General features: G+C 35.0%; 2 protein-coding genes across 2 annotated transcripts; one reads left to right on the forward strand and one right to left on the reverse strand.

The window, feature by feature from the left end:
• Positions 1-356: 356 nt before the first annotated feature.
• Positions 357-8,123, forward strand: LOC132294892 (2-oxoadipate dioxygenase/decarboxylase, chloroplastic-like). Its single transcript, XM_059792910.1, has 7 exons — positions 357-829; positions 1,867-2,016; positions 2,360-2,575; positions 3,445-3,566; positions 3,804-3,967; positions 5,226-5,380; positions 7,689-8,123. Exons 1-7 carry the CDS (start codon positions 596-598, stop codon positions 7,785-7,787), a joined length of 1,140 nt encoding a protein of 379 aa, XP_059648893.1. The 5' UTR covers positions 357-595; the 3' UTR covers positions 7,788-8,123.
• Positions 8,124-11,214: 3,091 nt separating this feature from the next.
• LOC132294891 (serine/threonine-protein kinase PBL34-like) lies at positions 11,215-21,550 on the reverse strand. Its single transcript, XM_059792909.1, has 6 exons — positions 20,662-21,550; positions 17,843-18,177; positions 17,615-17,750; positions 13,310-13,446; positions 13,071-13,194; positions 11,215-11,982 (listed from the first exon to the last, which is right to left on the reverse strand). The coding sequence occupies exons 1-6, from the start codon at positions 20,852-20,854 to the stop codon at positions 11,456-11,458; spliced, it is 1,452 nt and encodes a 483-aa protein (XP_059648892.1). The 5' UTR covers positions 20,855-21,550; the 3' UTR covers positions 11,215-11,455.
• Between the last annotated feature and the right edge of the window lie 1,299 nt (positions 21,551-22,849).

Below are 22,849 nucleotides of genomic sequence, written 5' to 3' on the forward strand. Positions count from 1 at the left end.
AAACTCTACCGACTCACCTTCCACAAGACCGAAAAAGCCCCCATCTCGGATCGAGGACCTGTAGACCACGATGCCAACACTAGGAGCGATGAACCCAAAACCAGTCACATGACTGAATCGCTTCACAGTTTGTTCATCCCTCGCCCTTACGGTTCTTCCCTCTCCTTCACCTTCCTTAGCCAACCACCAGTAGAGAGAGAATTAAAGAGGAGAAAGAGAATGAAGAAATAGAAGATAGGGATATTTTGGTCCCTTTAAAAATGTTAGAGTAACGGGTCAAACCCAAATAGTTGGGTAATACCCAACTTAATTTTATTTTTATTTTTATTTTTATTTTAGACACGTGTCTTACATTGATTGGTCCACGTGTCAGGTTGGATGAACTTCATCCAACCTGGATTGCACCCAAATATTGTCCTGGACACAAACTCAGAAACGATCAATATGTAGCACGTCTTTCTCGGTCTAGGACGCGGGTCCAAGTAGTGGCGGAGCATCATCTTATAAGCAACTGTTAAATGATCCGCATACTAGTTTTGCTTCCAAACAAACGTCAGTTTTGTCTTTTCAATTGATTAGAGAACAGATCAATTTCATGGAAACAATGAGATTTTCCTCATTCATGTTGTATTCTCACTCCTCAACATTTCCGTCTCTCTCATTTTCTTCTTCCTCTTCTTCTTCTCTCTCTCCTTTCCGTACCAAATCCACAAATTTCCTTTCCTTCAGATCTCTATTCCCTATGAATCCCATTTCCGATGGAAAACGAAATCTCTCTGTTGTGTGTGGCTCAAAGGCCGAAGATCGAAATCAAAAGTCTTCTTTTCAGGTACTTCTCCACACACACACAGTTGTCTTCATGTTCTTTAATACATGCGAATCTTTATATCATTGAAACTAATCATTCATAGTTATACTTAGACACACACATAGATATATGTTTTTACGATTTACATGGCTACTGTGGAATGATCTGATTTGATGTAGTTAGATGTTGATAATACTAATAATGGGCAGGTTTTCAGACCATAGATTGCTAGTACTTTTCATTTTAAAAAATAGCCAGTTTGTCAGTCATGGTTTGTTGGTATAATTGGAATAAAATCTGGTGAGATAGGTCCTGGTTGTAGTGGGTTTGTGTGTGTGTTTTGTTCATTTTTATTGGGCCCCTTTTCCTTCCTTCTTGTTTTGTGGAGAATGGAGATGGGTCCATGATTGTTTTGGTTATGATAGGGTATGCCCCTGTTTACTGGTGTATTGATGGCATTTGTGCCTCTCTTTGAAATCAATCTTACCTTGCAAAAAAGGGTTTCCTATATATATATCTATATATATATATATATATATATTTTTTTTTTTTTTGTGAATAACAATAATAATAAAAAAGTTTGAGGCTTCAACAATTTTTTTCTTCTTAATTAATTGGGAGTGTGTATTAGATTTAAATTTAAGCGAGGGCTATCCTTAATTATACATTAGATTTCACTCTACTATGTCCTTGGAGGCAGTGCACCATTTACCAATTATATGCTTTGATTGTTTTCTTATTTCCTTTATAATGCATGGTCACCATTGGAATTTGTTGTTGGTAAAGTTACATATAACTTATATAAGTCAAGCAATTTGGAAATGGAGTAACTTGGAGTTAGAATTGTTAATGATTAGACCATCCGAAGTCTTTCGCTCAATGATAATTTTTTATAGGAAGATGATAAACATTGATGTACTACCTTAATGCTTTTAAAATTTTAATCTGGTATTTGTGTATTCATTTAGTCCATCATTTGATTGTTTGTGCTTATTTAGTGTGCCGCCGTTATGGTGCCAATAACTATTTTCTTTTTTTGGCTAATACATCTTTTGCAGGGTGGTGAATCATTTTTTAGGAGTGTCTTGGCGAGTATGGAAGCAGTATATTTAAATAGGAACCCTACTGCTAAAGCCATCTTGGAGCTTGTTGGTTCGGTCAATGACGAGAAGATATGCTATGACCATCTCGCATTTAGGACATTTGGGGTATAAGTTGTTGTTGCTTTTGTACCTTCATTTAGTTAAGAGTCAATTATCTCATTGCTGTGATCTTTTGTCCCTTCCCTTTCACCGTACTTCTGTAACTATTTTTTATAGCAAAGTTTTGTTATAAAGGACAGACAATGTTGAAAATCATGCTGTCGTCACTTCTCATCATTTATATATTTGTGTTTGCCTGTGTTTTTTTTCCCCTCCCTCATATTCCCTCTGCATAACTTTTAACGCACACATGCTTTTATATGACAGCCTTTGCCTTGTATAGTTTGTTTGGGGAATTGAATATATATCACTGATGTTTAATGTCTTTTTGTTTTCTTTGTCATCATAGATAAACGGATATGGAATTGATTCTATGGCAAATTTTTTCCTTGATTTTGGTTATACACAACAAGAAGAGTTGAGATTTCCAGCAAAGAAGTTGAAAGCACTCTGGTTTTCTCCTCCAAGTGTTCCACTTTCTGACGGGGGCAGTGGTGTTAATGGCCCCTTTCCTAGAATATTTATATCAGAACTTCTTGTGGATCAAATGAGTCCATGTGCTCAGGTTTGTTGAGACTTTTATTGATTAGCTGTAGTGAAGATCTTTACCGTTGCTAAGTGTATCCGTGATAGTTGTGATAGAGACAGGAATTATATGTAATTTCAATATTGATGCACTATATTTTATTGACATGAAGTTGATGATCATGCCATGCTATTTCTTAATGTTATTTTATTTGTCTAGGGCTTTCACTTTTGCATGGTCATATCGAGAGTGGGGAAAGTTACTTGGTTTTTGCTACCTCTGAAAATGTTGAAGAAAGTTTTGTAGTAAAAAGAAGCATCAAGCATGACTCATTTTTATTTCTGAATTTGATTAGCATACAATTAGGATATCAGGAGGAAATGCTTTAAATGATGTAGTTGATGAGTAAGGATTTTTGTCCTATATAGTATTAATAATATTTAGTCAAACATAAATTCTAAAGTTACATGTTTGATGTGATGTATTCTTGATTTTTTTGCCCATTTGAATTTTTTTTAATACTTATTAAATAGAACAAGGACCCTAATGGGGTGAGATCTGCTTTACTTGAATAAGGTTTTTATCATTTACCTGTACCAAAAAACTTAGTTAAAATGCCTTTATATTAGGGCCATTCCATACTGCATCAGTAAATGATGCAAGTTTTTTTTGTCTGAGATTGTCACTTGTGTAAAATAATTCCATGTATTAGGTCCGTCTAGTGTTTTCTGTCTCTACTCTTCTCTTCCCCAGTGTCCCCCCAAGGCGGGATCAATAATGGGTAATGGCCTTAAGTTATTACTTGTCTATATCCTCATTTCTGGTTCATATAAGGGCAACTGTTTGTTCCTATCTTGCATTTTCTTTTAAAGTACATTTTTCTTAAAATTTTTGCTCCTTAAATGCAGGATATTATTAAAAAATACATTGAAAATTCTAGCAGTGGAAATAAGCATGCAGTTCTTGCAAGTGCACTGGGATCTTTAACATGGGAAAAGCCCTTATATTCTGAATTCCAACAATTGGCAAGGTATATAGTGTTAATTTATGTGCATATGCACCAGTGTCTATTAAACAAATTCATATATAACTCCTAGAGGAAAGGACACCAATCATAATCTACATCAATTTCTATTAACACTTCATTCTAGCTTTGTTATCTCTAAGCTTAATTGGCAACATAATTTTTTGTTCTGAGCTTGTTGCTTTCAGGTCTTGTGTAAACCATTAATTCTATAAGCCTTACTCTTGATTTGTGAATTCCCAGGGAAAGTGAGTATGCAGCCTGGACCCTTGTCAATGGATATGCACTAAATCATGTCACCATTTCCACTCATAGGCTGAAATCTAAATTGAGGAATATCAAAAGTCTCAATCAATTCATTGAGGAGAATGGGTTCAAGTTGAACTCTGAAGGGGGTGTCCTAAAGGGTTTGTGACTATTAATTTCTTATTCCTCTTACATTTTCTGCTGCTTCCCAGATAAGTTATGAAACAAAATTGCACATTTTAATTACCTTACTGTCTCAACTTCAGGTGAATGCCAATAAAAATTTATTAGTAGTTCTTGGTATCCGTATATTCTCTTTATTTCATGTTAGATTTAATGGGCAAGAAAAGAGGCTAAACTTAAGAAGATATTTGAGGCTCTTCTTCTATGTCTCCGTTAATGTAAAATGAAGATGATAGCCCGTGTGCCCCCTTAAATTGTTTCATGTTGATAGCCTGTTTGCCCCCTAAAGTTGTTTCATCGTTTTCCTCTGGGTGACGTGACCCTGATGGCTTTACTTATCCAAGGGAGGGAGGGAGGGAAAGAATGGGAGTTGGTTGTATGGCTTGCTTAACTCTAATTAACAATAATTATTACATATTAAATATTCTATGATTATTAAAGCTTCTCAAGGGAGCTCTTAAATTTGATGTAGTTATTAAGGCCTTATGCCCCGAGAGGATTAGGTCTCTATATCTTCAAGACCCTGAAATCTAGCGTGGATTGGAATGTTGTATACTCATTCCATCCCAAAATAAATGACCTTTTGGGTAGTCCAACTTTTAAGGTGACACTCAATTATGCACGCGTCCCTTTAAATTTCCACTAATCTAAGGATATACATTGTTTATTTACGAACCTCTTCAAAACTTTTGGATGAATCAGGAAAATATAATTTCTTACATTGATTTTTGAAAGGGGACACTTATTTTGGGACATCCCAAATTGGAAAGACGCACACTTATTTTGGTACGGAAGGAGTATATGATTAAGCACTTGGAGGATGTGTTGCATCCTTGGTCCAGTATTCAAAGTTATGAACTCAAATCATGGGTTTGATCATTTTCCCTCAAGTTGTTTATGTTTCCACCCTGCTTGTGAGTCTGATATTTAACCAGGATGTCAAACTCTAATCGGTTAAATTGGCAGACCTCGGATTGTAATAAATGTTGCAGTTGTTTGATTTGTCTGACAATGAGCTTTTTTAAACATTTTGCAAGTTTGGGAAATTATTTAAGTAGTACTGTAATACATTATTATGCTTTCCATGAGACTTGATGGTTTACTGGGATAGACCAATTATTTTGCCACAGTTTCTAAGAATTTACAGAGTTGTTGTGTTATCAATTCCTTGCTAATTGTGCCCATGTTTAATAATTTTGAAAAAATGACTTACTACTCTGTTTCCTTGATTTCCAGTGAGCCCTGATGGTCTTCTGTTGCAAAGTTCAACTGTGGCAGATTCAGTCTCTTTCCATTTCTCTGATGGTGTCACAGAATCAGTCCCTTGTTCTTATATTGAGTTTGCCGAACGCCTTGTATTGCCACAATACAAAAATTTACCCGAAAATGAGGTCAGCAACGATTAATTTAAAAGTTTTAGCGACTTGTTTCAAACTTATTGATTCCACAGGATACAGGTAAAAAATGAGGTCTTAGTATTAATGCCCCGTGTAACCTCAAGAATACAGCTCTCTGATCAAGTATTTACATGATCTTCACAAACTTCGCTCCATCAATTATTTACATAATCATTTCAAAACCTTACTTATTTTTCATCATTTTATCTGCGTTTAACAGTAGTGCTAGTTCTAGAGCATATGTCAATTGATGCTGTCCTCAAACATTTCAGTCCATATTCAATCTTTGCTAGAAACGTTGCTCTGTTTATGCATTGCTGTTGAATTTACTGCTATGATATGTTTGTAGAGAAGTATATCATTGGTAGTTTTCTTTCCAAGTTCTTCAGTTTGCACCTGTTTGAATAATTAATCTTGAATGTAACTTGGTAATTGCTTATTCTAGAAAAAGTTTCCAATCCATATTGCTTTGAATTTCCCGGATCTTATCCTCACTCAACTTATGTTGCCTCAAGCTTCTCAAATTGCATTATCTTCTGTTGTATATGGTTCTTGATGCCTACCAAGATTGTCACTTCATCTATGCTCATCAATTTATCAACACAAACGTATATTTTTAATAAAGTGAAGCACACTTGTGTTAATAGTCTTTCAATAAAATTTCTATCTCAATTCGTTTTTGATAATAGAACACTCTAGAAGCTCTTTTCCATTTCATTAATTCTTGCTCTAGGTATGGACCAAGGTCTCTTTAGCCTCCCCCCTTTATATAGGATATATCCTAGGAAATAATAATCATTCTTGGTAATCTTTAGATAGTTAATCTTCCTCGTTCCTTTTTTTAGCCACCTAATATTATGAGAGTAACAATTCATTTATTACATTTTCCAGCAGGCTTGCAGCTTAATTTGAACTAGGAATCTATAGCATTTCCCTACAATTTTAACTTTTAATCAATAGTTGTTAGGGTTTTGCTAATTAGACAAAACATACCATGTGCTTTCTACCTAATTGTGCCAAACGAAAGGCTATATACATATACACTTTTAGAAAACTTTCATAATCAATATAAGGAAGATACTAACCCTCAATGTCCACCTTTTGCATTGGAAATTCCCTTGTCTCCTTTAACCTTCACAAATTTACCAGTGGAGTAAAAATTCTATATATATATATATTTTAAAATGATTATTCATTTTTGCCATTCTATGAAGAGAGATGTTTAAGATGATAGTCATGGACTAAAAAGTAAGATTCTGAAAGATTGAGGTGCTGTTTTTTAAGTAAATAGTGTGCTTTATTTTGAATAAATAATGTAATTATCCAATTAAGTGTGCTTGATAATGCAATTTGGAGATTACTAAGTATCACTTTAAATGTATAAATTTTTAAGTGAGTGACACTTCACTTATCCCTAAATACTGAAAAAGTGAAATTCAAACAAGTACCTGAAAAGTTCCAATCTACAACGAGCACTCAAAACTTAACCACCTATAATCTCGTTAAAATTATCATCAAACTGCCTAAATTTAGTACCTACTAACTATTTTGGCAGTTATTACTTTATTGGATACAGTTAGAAGAATTATATAAAAGGATAACATATAATTTTATTTTGGTTTTTAATATGTTGACTATCAAATTTGTTTTCTAACACTAAATTTTGATAATTTTTTACTTTATTAGTATCTGTGGTATAAGTTTTCAGAAGATGTATTTTGTTAGAGGATCTAAATATTTAGCTTACATACTCTCTTTAACAGTTTAAGCTTTCAAAGTATATCATTATTGATTAACTTGGTATAAGAGAAGAAAATGTCATGAGCTCGTGGCGGAAATCCAACTACACATAAGGGACCATATCAGAAGATGCAGACTACTAATCCGTATTACAAGGAGATGTTCTGTTCTGTTTAAGCCTTTAATTCTCATCTCGTATCAAAAACACAGTTTGATAAAACTTCTAATCCATTGTCAATCTTTATTCTCAAATACAAACAGATCTTTTATGTTGAGATTAATGATTTTCTAAGTCGTCTTGAAGTGTATTATAAACGTGTAGAGTTTTGATATGCTTCGGTTGAAACTGAGGTTTCTTAAGCTGTTGGTTTTGTAAAGAACACCAACAGTACCATTAATGTAATAGAACTACATTGAATTTAGCATCACCAGGACCTAAAACTAAGCTTTCGCAATGTATGAGCTTGGTACTTATCTGTGTATGTATATGTGTATAATATGTTAAACAATCTCTATGTTGGTCAAGTTATTACTAATTACTTGTGTTAATGACTTACAATAGGTCAAGGAGTTACATAGGCGAGACGGGTTCGAGGTTGGAAATGCTGATAAGATCTTTGAGAGCACATCCAAGGAGCAGGTAACCAGGAGGACTGCATGAGAAAGTTCAATCATTTGACAAAGTTAACAGCTTCAATGGGGGAATAAGTATCTGTCTGGTTTATGCGTAAGCTCCAGTGGAAATGGTTTTTTATAGCTATAATGGTGTAATTTTGTATGCCATAGTTTTAACAGTTTAATTTGCTTATTTTTGTGATATAAATAAGAGGGGTTTAATATGAGCAGGAAAAAAAAGGGTATACCCAAGCTGACTAGAACTAGCTTGATGGATTTGGATGGTGTATTCAACAAATAAAATTCTTTATAGCTGAAGTTTTTACTTGGGCCTAAAATAACTCTACAATGTTTATATATATATATAATTTCTTTTCTCTTACTTTTTCAAGTATCTTTTTGGTCCCCTGAAAAAAAAAAAAAAAAAAAAAAAAAAATCCCATAATTTTCCTCTTCAAATTCATTTATCTCTTCCTTTTATTTTCTTCTTCTTCCTTTATATATTTTTCTCTTAAATTTTTTTATTCTTGCACTAATATATGATGTATGTGCAAAAACATTTTTCTCAGATCTTTTTTATTTTATTTTTTTTCTCATGTTCTTTAAATTTCACTACAATTTTATGGACTTTGATGTTCATATTTATTATATTTTTGAACTTTTTTTTTTACCATATATCTATATATATATGTATATATATATATATATATATTTAGAATAGTAACATATATATATTTAGAATAATAACATATATTATTTGAATCTTGAGTAGTGAACTTTTATTTTTTGCTTTTTTGTTTTGCTGCAGCGCTAGTTGAAAGAAAAATTGATCATGCTCTTCGGGTCCCTGAATTAAATTAAATTTTAATTCTGATCAACAGGCCAGTAGATTAGTGGGAATAGACACCTATTTTTTTTAAAGAGAGATCAGATATTCGAGTTTCAATGGAGTGGAGACGTGTGTGAGTACAAAAAAAAAAAAAAAAATTCTAATTCTCAAACATCCAAACTATGTTTCCATTTCTCCAAATTATGGTTTAAATTCTCAAATATGTGACAGATTTCTTCTATCACAATGAGAGTAAATCTCCAAACCATGACAAAGGCATTGAAGCTCTGCAATTAGTGATAATACATGAGCCATTTCTTTGTAGGTTGATTTTGCCATTTCTTAGTAGTAAAAACAATTTGGTTAGACAAAATATAGAAGATCTTACATACATAGAAACGGAAAGGTGAATTTATATAACATATACATATGTCAGTGTTAATATCAATTTTGAGTATAATTTTTTCTGATACTCAAATATGCATGGGAAGACTCATCAACCTATGATACCGAATAGGGTCAAAGTCCTCCGCAGCCCCACAATCAATATGTTGTCTTTTTCCTTTGGCTTGCTCTTCCAAATCCAATTTTGGCATTCTTTTTATAAGTATTGGCTTAAAATTTTTCACATTTGTGTATAGAATTGTGAAGGTGTGCTATAGCGAGATGGATAATTCTAAATATTGGAGATTTTATAAAAATAGGTAGATTGAAGATAATTTTAGAAGAATGGAGAGAGTACAAATGTTTAAGTTGGGGAGTTCTAGAGGATAGATCTTACTATAATGCATTCTAACCGTTAATCATAGAGGAGTACGTGTATATAAGGGATGGAGGTGTGTTTTTGTAGTTATCAAATCGTAAGAATGAGAGTTGAAAGTGTGACTGATTTACCTTGGTGATAGTGTGAAAATATGAAATATATATTGCAACAAATGTTTCTTAGAATAATGTACTAGTTGTGTTTAGAATAATCACGCCACATCTTGTTGGTATAATGGCAGAATTTAATTTATACATTGTTTAAACATTTAAAAAAAAAACTGATATATAAACTATAACAAACCTCTCAATTTTTAAAATTTTGTAAGTATCTCCCAACATTCTTTTTTGTACAAACCTCTTTCAACTATTTAAAAACCATTCTAGTTATCCATTCGTTTGGTGAGATGTGATGGAGGTTGATTTGGTGGGAGGGAGGTGGTGGAGTTTTTCTTGCTTGAGCTGTCAACTTGTTTTTCTTTATTCTTATGTCTATTGCTGTTGTTTTTCTTTTCCTTTCATTACTAGGAGATATCTGTTGGTTTTCATAACCATTTGTAATGCAAAGGTATGCCTTTGCTTTTATCGTTGTCCTTACATCAATAAATTTTCCAATTGAACAGGGAAAAAAATAAAATAAAATAAAATACCATTGAGCATCAAATATATCCTACTTATTTTGTATTAATTTTTGAATTCCTATAATGAATCATAAATGTTATTCTCCCAGAGTTCTTAAATTAGAGTTCCATGTACTGGAATCAAAATCTACCCTCAAAGTGACCCCAATGTTAAGTACTTAAAAGATACTACATATATGAATTCAGGTGAGGTTTCGGTCACATAATTCTTCTAAATGGGTGTCGTTTTCCCACTTCGCACTCTCACTCTTGCACTCTATATACGCTCTTCTCTCAAACTCATTATGTGTGACTTAGATTTTTTCACTTTGCGCTCTCATATTTACTCCCACTCGCGCACCCACTGTGTAACTTGGGGTGAGTTGGTGTGTCTAGTTTACAAAATTTTTCTAAACTGGTGCCGTTTTCCCACTTGGCACTTTGTGTACGCTCTCTCTCTCAAACTTACTATGTGTGACTTAGATTTTTTCACTTTCGCCCTCTCGTATTCACTCCCACTCGCGCACCCACTGTGTGACTTGGGGATGAGTCTATGCGTCTAGTTTACAAAGTGACTGCTTAAAGGAGGAATTTGAAACCAATGTAGAAGGTGAAGGTTCATGTCACCACGGACAATATGCATGTGAATTTCTTCTCAAAGAAAAGAGTATATTTCTACTCTTTATTTGCTAGGTTACCACCATTTTAACAGATAGTTTAACCTACCATTTTAACACATTAGGTTTAGTTGCATCACCAAAGGCCTATTTGCACAAACCACCACGCAACATTTATCTAAAAAAAGCACAACACTCATGCAACATATTACATTGATAACGTTACATAATTGTAATTGTGTCATCAATTTATTACAATGTCGATTTAAATTTGCTGTGTTGTGTCAATTTAAATGCTCCGAGCTAACACCTAAATTCGCATGATGTAATCACCCTTCATGTCAAATATATCCAATGTGGAATTGCATTTTGTCAAAGCTTACTTTCCTCTCTGCACGAGCACCACACATCAATTATTGCGTCGCATGGACATCAAGCAAGGAATAGACAATCTAGTATTTACTAATGGTGAATAAATACTTCACAATTAACTTGTACATCATAAATGCAGCTTGCAACAAGTATGGTGTACTATGTTTTTGTGTGTGTACATACACATACAAAGATATATATATAGAGAGAGAGAGAGAGAGAGTGGGGGGGGGGGGGGGGGGGGGGGGGGGGGGGGGGGGGTGGGGGGGTGGATTTGCAAGCATAAACATTTACTTCATGAACTTCAGATCCCCTTACATTACATTCTCTCCCCAAGGAGGTCACCCACTCTCTAAAGATCACCATATAGTGCAAATGTGTTCCTCTGTTTCTTTGCCAGTGGTCCAAGAACAAATGCCTCCGGCAAAGATATATTTATAATCGAACAAAGAAAAGAAAAAATGAATGGTAAAAAGGGATGGCAAAAAATACACAGATAATTTACCAACCAGAACTATGGTTTGCCATTTGGTTTTGGTGAATTACGAGGGAACTGATTATGATGATATGGAGAAGCATGTGTACCATTTGGTATCGAAAGGCTCCTCGGATGTTGCTGCCCATTCCTCGAAAGCAGCCCGGCCTGAGTGCGAAGACCATTTCTAGCATTTGGGCTGGCCCCAACTCGGTCAGCTTGCAAGGTCTGGAAGTAATACGAAGAGCTTGCCATGTCCTTGAGGTTTGGCAGAGGTTTTAAGGCTTCGACAACTTCACTCATCAAAGGCCTGACCTTTGGATCCCGGCTAAGGCAGCGAGCAGCTAACTGCGCAGCTTTCTGTGCACCTTTTATCGAAAAATGGCCTTCAAGCCGAGGATCTATCAATCGGTAAAACCTTCTTCTCTCTCCCAGATGTGGCCGTGCCCATTCCACAAGGTTGTGTTCCCCATTGGGGCGGTTCTTGTCCATTGATCTTCTACCAGTCAACATTTCAAGCAGAACCACACCAAAGCTGTAGACATCACTCCTGGATGTAAGATGTCCTGCAACAAGCAAGAGAATTAGATCCAGATGAAAGAATGGCAGAGTGAAGATTCCCAAATAGCAAGCTATATAGCAGTGGTATCTAAGAACTTTCAGACAGACCCTGTTCATAAAGAAACATCATAAAATATGTAAAAATTAAGTCTCAAAGATCATCCACTTTCCAATCCAAAAATAAAAATTTAAAAAACTAAAGAATAAGACAGGTAAGATGGCCTACAATACAGGGATATCTCCATCAATATTTATATTAAAGACGCCTTCAATAAAGGATATTTAGAATAATAATAATATTCTGAGTATATCAGTTATCACCTATAGCAAAAGTGGTGTAAGTTGACTTCTAGTGTTTCAACCTTTCTCAGAACTCGAAAATTCAAAATCATCAGCAACATGAAACTAATTGAGTTCAAGACCTCCAATCACATGCAACATGATCGTGCGTGTTCACTGGGATCTATTTGCATCGAACCCTTCAACATCAAACCTAATCAGCAAAAGTGATGTGGTGAGTTGAGTTCTAGTGTATCAAGCTTCCTCAGAACTTGAAAATTCTAAATCATCAGCCACATGCAAACTAAATGAGTTCAAGACCACCAATCACACGCGCCATCATCATGCGCATTCACTGGAAAACGCAAAACAATCACACCCCCGTAAAAATAATTAAGGTAACTAACATACCGCAAACCCATATCTTTGTAGAAGGAGATACCATCAAAACAGAATTGGACTTTCAGAATTGTGTCATTCAAACATTTGAGTCAAATGATAGTGAGTCTCACTGGAAAAACACTGACTGAAGTAAACAGATGGACCAACCAGCAAGTCAAGCTGTCATAAGGTTAAAAATTTAAATTACTCTGCTTCGACAGCTCATATACTAAAATGCAGTTCAGAAAGGATGAATGTCAAGTCTTTCCTGGACAAAAGAACATTATTAAAGCAAACAGGAGAATCTACACCAGGCAGGTAACTAGAATAGAAATAGCAGTACATGCTAGACGAGAGCCTGATTAATCCACATTCCACACCAGGATGAAAGGGCTGGGGTAATCAACATTTGTCAAAGACCAATTACATTTACCTGTCATGACATACTCGGGGGCTGCATAACCATATGTTCCCATCACACGAGTAGAGACATGAGTTTTGTCTCCCTCTGGACCATCTTTGGCAAGTCCAAAATCAGAAAGCTTAGCGTTGTATTCCTGGAATAATATGGTATTTTTTTTTCGGAAGATAATATGGTATTAGAGAAACAAGACAATATTATATAATAAAAAATAAAAAAAAAAATGTACTTTTGAAGAACTTGTCACATACTGCATCTAACAGGATGTTGGAGGTTTTAAAATCACGATATATCACCGGTCGTGCAGCTTCCTCATGAAGAAAAGCAAGACCTTTTGCAGCACCAAGAGCAATTTTCATCCTGATGGACCATGGAAGAGGCAGGGATCCTGCACATAATGATAATTATTAGGAGAGAAGAAACAGAAAGACAATGTAAAGGTATCAATCCAGCCATGTAAGAGGTAGCTTCTGTGATCCAATCATCCAACATCGACAGAACTTGTACATAAAACAAAACACATGGTTAGTTGATGGGATCCTTTTTTCACAAACAAATTTCATATCATTCATTTTTGACATGCCGTTTTAAAAAAATAAAATATTAAAGCATATAAAACAATTGCCTGTAGGACAGTAAACTTCCCCAACAAAAAAAAATGATAAAAGCTTGTTGGTTTGTTATATCCTACACTAAGATGCACTATATCATCTGCCAATGGACCTCTCTCTTCAGAATTTGAATTATTGGCATGAAGTGGCAGCCTTCAAACTTGAACCTGTATTCTTATGCTTGACAATCTGAACTACAATTAGTGGACCAAACAATGGTCATTGCATAGAAAACTATGGTTACACTTTACTGTTGAAGGGACCTATCATAACAAAGAATATTTTGTCTCTTGATATATATCAACATCATTTCTGATGTGAAGGGATCATTAGAGAACTTAGAAACGAAGAAATTCATATGCGTGTTATCAAAGCAACAAGTAGCAGACCTGCTTAATTATATCTCTTCCACAGTTGGATGGACTTCCTCCCATATGATCTTGCTCTCTTTAAACATTTTCTAAACCATGGTTTCCTCCCATTCCTACAATTTCAACCTTAATTGCTATAAACCAAGTGTCAGTTCAGCTGGATACTTCTGAGTATCTGACTTTATCATCTGACGAGTCGTGTCAATCGACTCAATCCTCTACATGCATTGCAAAGATCGATCTCCTCTTCCCAATCCAGGTTTTGATAACAACTCAAAAGATGATCTTCACATTAGGGTGGATATCCGCTGTGCACAACACGTGGAAAACCACTCAAAGTTTATCTAAAAGATGGTAAATAGAAAATGAGGGATAGACAGGTGTCAGATTGAGGACACGGCATGATGATCAAGGATAATTTGTTGTTCAGGAAATGACTCTGATTCAGTCACAAGATGACTATAGCTCGACAAGAAAGTTTCAAGGTGCAAGAAGAATGGGAGCAGAGGCAACAGTTCCAAAAATAGTGCCATACAAAATATGATGTGGAAGACTGTTCAAGTCCTCCTACAACTAGTGTACCGCCAAAGGGTTGTGGTAGTAGGCAAGGCAAGTTAGCTCTGGATGTGGTAGAGACTGCTTCTTGGTTTAGTTAGTCACATACTGTTCGTGAAGTTGGTGCAAGTGGCTCTCAGTTAATTGATCCAAACTCTCATGAAACTAGGTTAAGGGAAATGGATCTAGTTCTCCGGAAGTAGACAATTCTTAGAAACTTAATGAAGAAATTCACATAATGTAGAGAATTGCTTTGCCCAGCTATAACAAGATTTGTCACAAATCAAACAAATCAAATAGTGGATTTTTCTGCTGAGATTCTGAAAGTTCATATGCCACAGGTGAAGGTCTTAAGGTTGGTTTGGGAATGGGGAGTCCATGGCCCATCATGTATGAAGTTATGGATTGTGGAAAGCCAGCAATTTAGAGAGAGTGACACAATTACTCTTGTCGTACAGAAGATCACTATAGGTGGTGGACTTCCCAACTTTTCAACTACATCATGATTTGCATGTCGCCAGTATGTAGTTCCATTTTGTATTCTATATTTTAATTATGCATGTTAGTTATTTATATGTTATATTTTTAATGAATTAACCATTTTATTTTATTATTTGACTTACGACTGTTAACGTTTAACATGACTATTGTAACTCATAATTAGAAGAGAGGGAATCACCACTGCTGGACAGGAAGACCTTTCTGATTGGTTTGAGTTTAAAGATGCTGATGACACCATAGCAACTCAATAATTAAGTTCATCTTCCATGCCTGTCTTCTTCTCAGCTCCATGAAGTTGGTTAGAGCTTAAACTCAAATTCTCCACCTAATTACATAGATGTTGATGGTGATCCAGGTCCACTTAGAATAACGATGAGCGTGGGAAGATATAACCATGGTAGTGATCTTGTGCCTTCCGATAGTTCTAGTGGAGTTGGTGCAAGTGAATACGAAGGAGACTGTGATCTAGGTGCCTTCTTGGTAGCGGCGGAAAAAAACTCGGTTAAGAAGAATGTGAACCATATGAAGACTCCTCATCTGATGTTTATGAAAAGCTTTGGGCACTGTATTTCAACTTATGATAGTGATAGTGAAGAAATCCACTAAGCATCATGACAACAATCGTCCAGCTACATATATATATGGTTATGGAGAAGAAGCAAACAGTTACCAACTCAATGTTGCCTTGATTTTCAGCATTGGGGCTTCTCTAATATTACCCTTAAAGGCCTCAAACCATTACAAAGCAGTGGAAAAGAATTTCAACCCAATACTTCTAAATTTGAGATATTCCCTGCTGTTATACTAGTAAAAAAAAAAAATCATGATAGGACAACATATTGGATCTTTCAGGTTATTTATTTATTTTTTGACAAGTGTATTGAATCTTTCAGGTATATATTTCATATTTATAATTTTATTTTATTTTATTATATATGTATTTTTTTTTCTTTTTGTCTGGGCAGGGGGGTAAGTAGCAAACGACAGTATGCCCTCCATGCCACTCTTTTTGGTGGTGATCGTGTCACATAGCTATTATTTTACATTGACGTTAGAATGTTGTTTGAATATGCTTTATTAAACAACTTTCATATAATTTCATGTTTAAGACTTTCAAGGGCATTGGAGATCATAGAAGTGAATGAAGGTATATTTAGTAAAATTTTATTTCCAAAAGTGACTTAAAATTCAATACAAGTACAATCCCATATTAAATCCTGTTAATAAATTCAAATTCAAAAGATAAGTTGGGTTGTCAAAATATTTCTTGTCACCTTAAGAGGTTATTAAGTTTTATATTGCTAACATGTGACTATTCTAATAGTTAAGCTATCAGGGAGGGGAGTGAAACCATACTTCAACACCTTGCCTCATTTGTGACCTTTATGATTGGGTCGTCCGTATTAATAAAAAGGGACATCATCCAGTTCTGGTCCTGCCACGGCGGGATCATTGGGAGGGAGGACTCGAAACATACCTGACCTTTGGTAGTTCACAGAATGACTGCCTTGAGGTTCTAACTCACACCAGTGGCACTGATACTCAAGTTTTTAATCATTGAACCCACAATGACCCTTGGTAGTCCGTCTTAATAAGTTTTGTATTTGTGGGGGAGGCAATGGAATTTGAGATAGTACATTCTTGTTTAGGAATCATCAAGGTCCCAATTAACGGTAACTGCTTTTGAAGTCACAAAATTTTCCTAACGCAACGCACATTAAAATATTCAGGTACAAATGTTTGAATCCCTCCTCATGCAACTCACATTAAAATATGCAGGTAGGGATGTTTGAATCCCAAAATCCAATAGATTTAGGTTCTTATACAGATCCAATTTAATCCCTCTTACTCCCATCTCAACCAAGTGGTAATAAAACTAGAAATCCAAGTGGGTATATAATGAAAATAGAGTCACCAAAAGATATAAAACGAATATAATTAAGAAATTGGAGATGTTGATAATCATAGAAGTAAAATTTTTTGGAGACGTTGGTAATTATATAATTAAATCAAGAGGGTTAAATGTAGGAGTCCTTATAATATTTAGTGTGATCGATGTGTAACACATAGAGAGAGGCAAATGTACATAATATGCGTGTGTGCACGTGCTTATTCAGTTTACAATCATATTTCAGCATTTTTAAAGAATTACCTGGATTTCTGAATTAAGAGAACAATTTAATGACCAATACAACAGCAACAGGAGAATTGAGTCAAAACATGTACCAACTTCCATGAAACTAGGTGAAACAACTGAAAAAAAATTTCCACAAACCAACACAAGTAGACAGTGACACAGGAAACGAACAATCTAATATATATATATATATGTTGTTACTTAGAAAAGGAATTATAACTAACTATCCCAACATGTTTATTAGAGAAAATAGGTTTTATACCCTCTTAGAGGAAAATAGGCTCAGAATTATTTATTTCTATACCATAAATCCTAAGCATCAAACAAATATGGACCAAAATAATCCTCGGGGTACATATTAAAAGAAAGCCAGTTACGTACTCCTGAATAGATGATTCTCCAAGCTTCCTCGAGGCATAAACTCGTACACTAGCAGCCTTTGATCATCTTCAATGCAGTAACCAATAAGTTTAACCAGATTAGGATGAATGAGGTCACCAAGAAAATTCACTTCGGCCTGCCAAATGAGACGAGAATTGAGAATAACCAAGAACTAAAAAGAGAATGGTCATAAGTGATATTGTGAAATGCATTAGGAAAGTATCAAACCAGCCATTCTTTGTGACCCTGAAGCCCATCATGGTTGAGGGTTTTCACAGCAACAGTAAGTCCTGTACCGGGCTTTACTGGTGCAGTTCCATTCTCTTCAATCCAGCCTTTGAAAACACAACCAAAGCCACCTTCACCAAGGAGACTCTCTGGTCTAAAATTTCTTGTTGCTAGCTTGAGATCATTAAATGCGAATTTCCGAAGCCGAGAAGCAACTTTAAGTTCCTCTTCAAGTTTGGAAGTGGAAGAATTACTTTCAGCATTACTTGGAGTAGTTGATGAGACTATCACAGCAACTTGTTCGTCTCTGCTCGTATCATTTGTAGATTTACTTTCTGTTGATACATAAAAGGAAGCAGGATATAAAAACATAAATATAAAATACCAAAAGGAAGAAAAAGGCAGGTAAGTTTACATAGCACTAAAACTCCCACTGTTTAGGCAATTATGGTAAAACAAATTCTTATGCGGTACAAAAGATATACAAGATCCACTTCAATGAAACAGGACACTAGCATGACAAGGCTGTGAGTTGTTGGATGCAGCTATTTAGGAAGTAAAGAGAAAACCTCTAATAGCAAGACCAAATTATGGTGTGCCTAGTTCCCAAACCCAAAAGTCTTAAAAGTCATGAGCAATTGAAATCTTCTTGTAGGCATGCATTGAACAAACCATCTGCTAGTTATTTCACTACATGATATCTAACCTGCTAGCTTGAGTGCACAAGATAGGATTATCATATCATGTTTCCTAAAAGGTTATAAATGAAACATCAATTTAACATAAAGTAAGTAGGAGCAACTAATTTTCCTCTGAAATCCACCTAAGAAATCCTTCGAATAAGACACTTGAAATAGGCCACTGTACATTGTTCTGGTCTTTAACAGAAGTTATTCTTCTCAGGTGATAAGATTAAGCACACCTTAAACGGATCAATCTTTATATGCCTCGCTTAGATTTTGGGTGAAGGCAGGCCTTGGCGCAACGGTAAGGTACAGGTTCGAAATGGGAAACAGCCTCTCCGCACACGGAGGCAAGGCTGCGTACATCTGACCCTCCACAGACCCCTCAACGGCGGGAACCTCGTGCACTGGGCTAGCCCTTTACTTAGATTTAGGGTATATTAAGATTAGTGAACTAACAGTGGAATTGAGGATTTTGAACTAAAAGCTGATTTAGCACAGAGTCGAGAATCTGATGCTACAAGTGTTGACAGACCCAACTGGACAATCAGATCAAGGCCAAAACTCACAAATAATCTATATTGAGCAGAATTATGCAAGATCCAGATGCTGCAGGCATAAAATAAAGTCCTAATAAGAAGGAAGATAATTCAGAAAAAAAAAAAAAAAACACTTAAGGCGAATTTTATTACAAGTTTTATTACCACAGGTATATATAGTTTTAGTAACTTAATCCCGGAGCAGCTTTTCTTAATTCCTAACTTCTTTACTTGCACGTGATTCACTTTTCTTTTCTTTTTTTTCCCTAATTCATGTGATTCACCTTCAAGTAGCACAAATTTATTGATTACTTACGAACCTAATTAAATCATGCAAACAACCAAAATAAACCAAATAAAACCATTATAACTAAACATATAACAGATCAAGGGCTGTAACCTAATGGTACTTCCACACCTGTCAAAGTAGAACGTCGAAGGTTCAAGTCCCCATAGGAGCAACTAGCAAGTGTGCCTGGGAGTTTCAACTAAGGAAATAAAGAAAAAAGAAAAAAAACAGATAACAGGCCATTATCAAGTTGGCCCGCATATGGAAAGGAAAACGGGAGACAGACCTAACATTTCACATTACGTTGCATAAAGTGGTTGTTCTTAGACTAGAATCCTATCCTCAAGCTTGTTAACCCAAGCTTGTACGATTGCACCAACCAATGACAACTTACAACTAGATTATAAATCCAATCCAATACTAAACTTACTTAGTGTCCCAAAATTATCCCTTGAACTTCAGAATTAAATTCAAAAAAAGTGGGATGCAATCCTATGTGATGCTTAAAAAAAGTCAAACATATCAATTAAGAGACATGAAAAAGCTAACAGATCAAAGAAATCTAACATCATTTTAATCAATAGGCACTCCAAGCCAATCTCAAGAAACAAGTAGGACATTTCTTAAAAATTTGTGACAAAGAAAAAACTTAGCATTTTTCACATGCAACCCAAATTGGTCCAAATATTAGAGGTCTTAAATATCAAAAACTGAACCCTTCGTGAACACATTGCTACCTTTCCCACATTGGATTTGAAAAATAATGGTTTCTTCATTAATAAAGTTTTTGTTAATGCAAAAGATTAAAGTGCAGCTCTCTTGAATAATAAAATAGCCTGCTACACAATTGGGATAGACTCCAGTTAGTGAATTCATGGAGGACAAGTAAATCAGTTCCGGGTTTGTCTTTAGGTAAAATTTGGTAAGTTATGATGAACTATCATACAACAGATCTCAATAATTAATGAAGCTCTTTATGTTGCCCCTAAGATTGTGTAGCTTTTCTCAGAGTATAACAAAACAAAATTTTAGTCTTGGGCAATGCTATATTTTCAATTATAATTTGTTAACACGTTCTAGTGAATTCAAGACAAACAATTGGTACATATGCCTTCTGAATCAGAAAAACAGTAACAAAATAACACACACACACGCTTGCAATACATGCATGTGAATCAATTCTGTATAAATTCTACAGTTCAATAAATGATGTAAGGCAAGCTTTATTGAGAACACAGATCACATAGCAACAAAAAAATATATAATTAAACATAAGGTACAACAATTTAAAAGAAAATAAAGGCATACCGCAGTGAGTACTGATGCCACTAATAGAGCTATCAACTTTAGATCTTGATGAAATACAGCTACCAATAAACCTCAACTTAACCCAACACCCAGTCTCCTCCACAGCACCATCTTTCTTCTTCTTCTTCTTCCCACCCTTTGATTTGCCCACATCCCAAGACTCTACTTTAACGCCATCCCCACCTAATCCCATCTTTCACAAACCCTTGAATCAAACCCAGATATCATCAAAACCCAAATCCCCAAAAATCACCATACACCCGGCTTCCCCTCCGTCCACCACCACCACAACCACCACCCCAACTACCACCCCCCTTACACAAGTCACGAAAAAGTCCCCAAATAGTCCCTGATTTTCATAATCATTTTTTCTTCAAACCCTCAAAAATCTGATGAAAATAACTCAAAACCCACTTCAAAAAGTCACAGCACAGATAAGATTAAAGTGCCCTCCACCACCATCTCTCTCACACAACCCAAAGAAAAGCAAGATTTTCCAGATAGTCCTTCACTTTGACAGCAAATTCCTCAAAGACCCCCCCAAATCAAGTGTAATAACTCCGACCCAATTCAGAAAATCAGAGAAAGATGACACTGATGGCCTCAAAAAAGAGTCAACTGATCCAGATCACATGCTTGACCTTCAAATAAACCATGAACAAACTTGCTTAAGCACTCCACTACAAGCTGTATCAGATAATCTCAGTTCAAAAGTGCCTGCTCCTACAGAGATACTGAAATCTCAACAAAGGACCTAAAGAAGCTGACCAGTTCAAAGCACAAAATAAATATATATATATGTATATATATATTGTCTATATATACATATTAAACGAAAATAAATTATATAAAAAAAATGTAAGAGTATATAGTAGTAACAAATACACAGAATTATCGGTTCTTTCTCTTTTAAAAAAATAGAACCAAAGACTAGAAAAAGCAATTGGGAGCTGCCCGGAGAATGCGGGTAGATGGGCAGGTTTGTGCTACCCGAATCGCCCATCAGACAAATTGACTGTACGGAGAGGCAACTACTACTTGTATGCACTATGTAAGGGTTCTTTGGGAAATATAAAAAAGAGTAAAGAAAGAACGGTCAGTTCGGGCAGAGAGAAGTGGAAAATGTGGCCATTGCCGGTACGGGTAAGAGAGAGAAAGTGTTAGAGAGAGAGAGAGAGAGAGAGGATGGGACCCACTTGAATGGTAACGTGTCTGACGCTGGTGTGAGGACGAAAACACGCGCGACAGGGTGGCTCTTATGGGCGCTATTTATATATATTTTAAGCAATTTTTAGGATATATAGCAATACCATAAACCACCCTAGGTTTCTGAAATATAATGAAATATATATTCCTTTTATGATATGATTATAAGTTTCTATTAATTGAAATGTGAAATTAGAAGAATTAAGACTTGTTTGAGTAATGAAATTTTATTTGGTTGACACTTTGAAAAAATTGTTCTTTTAAAATAGAAAGTTTAATTATAATAATAATAATAATATTGTTTCTTTGAAAAATCTGATGAGTATTCTGAGATACTATTCTAAGATAATGGAAAAACAAAAAATTCTTTTCCTTGGCAATTTTTGGAAGCGAAATTAAAATTGTCTACATTCATATGACAAGCCTTTCATAATTTCTATTTTGTTTTTAAAAGTCTTAAAAACTGGTCCCAAAATTTATGAACAAATAAATCAATTTGTATTTTTGTCCAAAGTTATTTGGGAGGACATTTATGTTATATTTGAGAATATAGAGGTTGAATTTAAAATTAAAGAATCAAACATAGTTTAGTTGATTTAAATAAACTTCACTCGTACTCTCACTATGTGTAACTTAAATTTTATCATTTTTATACTACTCCTCTCGTATTCAGCTTTCATTCTTATTTCTTGCTTACTTGACTTAAATAAGAATATGACATAAAAATCACTTTGCATTAATAATATGAAAAGTGATTTACACATTCCACACTCATAGTACCCTCAATTATTATGATAAATATATGTTAAAGGTAAGTCGTAATTTAATATCCATATTATAAATAAATGGACTTAAAAGTGATGAATTAGCCAGGATATATATAGCATGTTTTAGCTTCTTTGATAGGTAAAGAACATGTGCGTAGGGTTGGCATTGAGCTTGCTTGATGAATTATTTAATGAGCTTAGCTTTATATTAACGT

The sequence above is a fragment of the Cornus florida genome, unplaced genomic scaffold, assembly GCF_030987335.1.
Source record: "Cornus florida cultivar Cherokee Brave unplaced genomic scaffold, ASM3098733v1 CherokeeBrave_3.0.0_Hap2_Chr02, whole genome shotgun sequence".
In the NCBI taxonomy this organism is placed as follows: Eukaryota; Viridiplantae; Streptophyta; class Magnoliopsida; order Cornales; family Cornaceae; genus Cornus; species Cornus florida.

Coding starts and splice junctions, on each gene's coding strand:
- LOC132294892 (XM_059792910.1), top strand. CDS start 596: ATGGAAACAATGAGATTTTCCTCATTCATGTTGTATTCTCACTCCTCA. Junction 2,017..2,359: donor TCGCATTTAGGACATTTGGG/GTATAAGTTGTT, acceptor TTGTCATCATAG/ATAAACGGATATGGAATTGA. Junction 3,567..3,803: donor GAATTCCAACAATTGGCAAG/GTATATAGTGTT, acceptor GTGAATTCCCAG/GGAAAGTGAGTATGCAGCCT.
- LOC132294891 (XM_059792909.1), bottom strand. CDS start 20,854: ATGGGATTAGGTGGGGATGGCGTTAAAGTAGAGTCTTGGGATGTGGGC. Junction 18,178..20,661: donor TGGCATCAGTACTCACTGCG/GTATGCCTTTAT, acceptor ATGTATCAACAG/AAAGTAAATCTACAAATGAT. Junction 13,447..17,614: donor GGAGAATCATCTATTCAGGA/GTACGTAACTGG, acceptor CATTATGTGCAG/GATCCCTGCCTCTTCCATGG.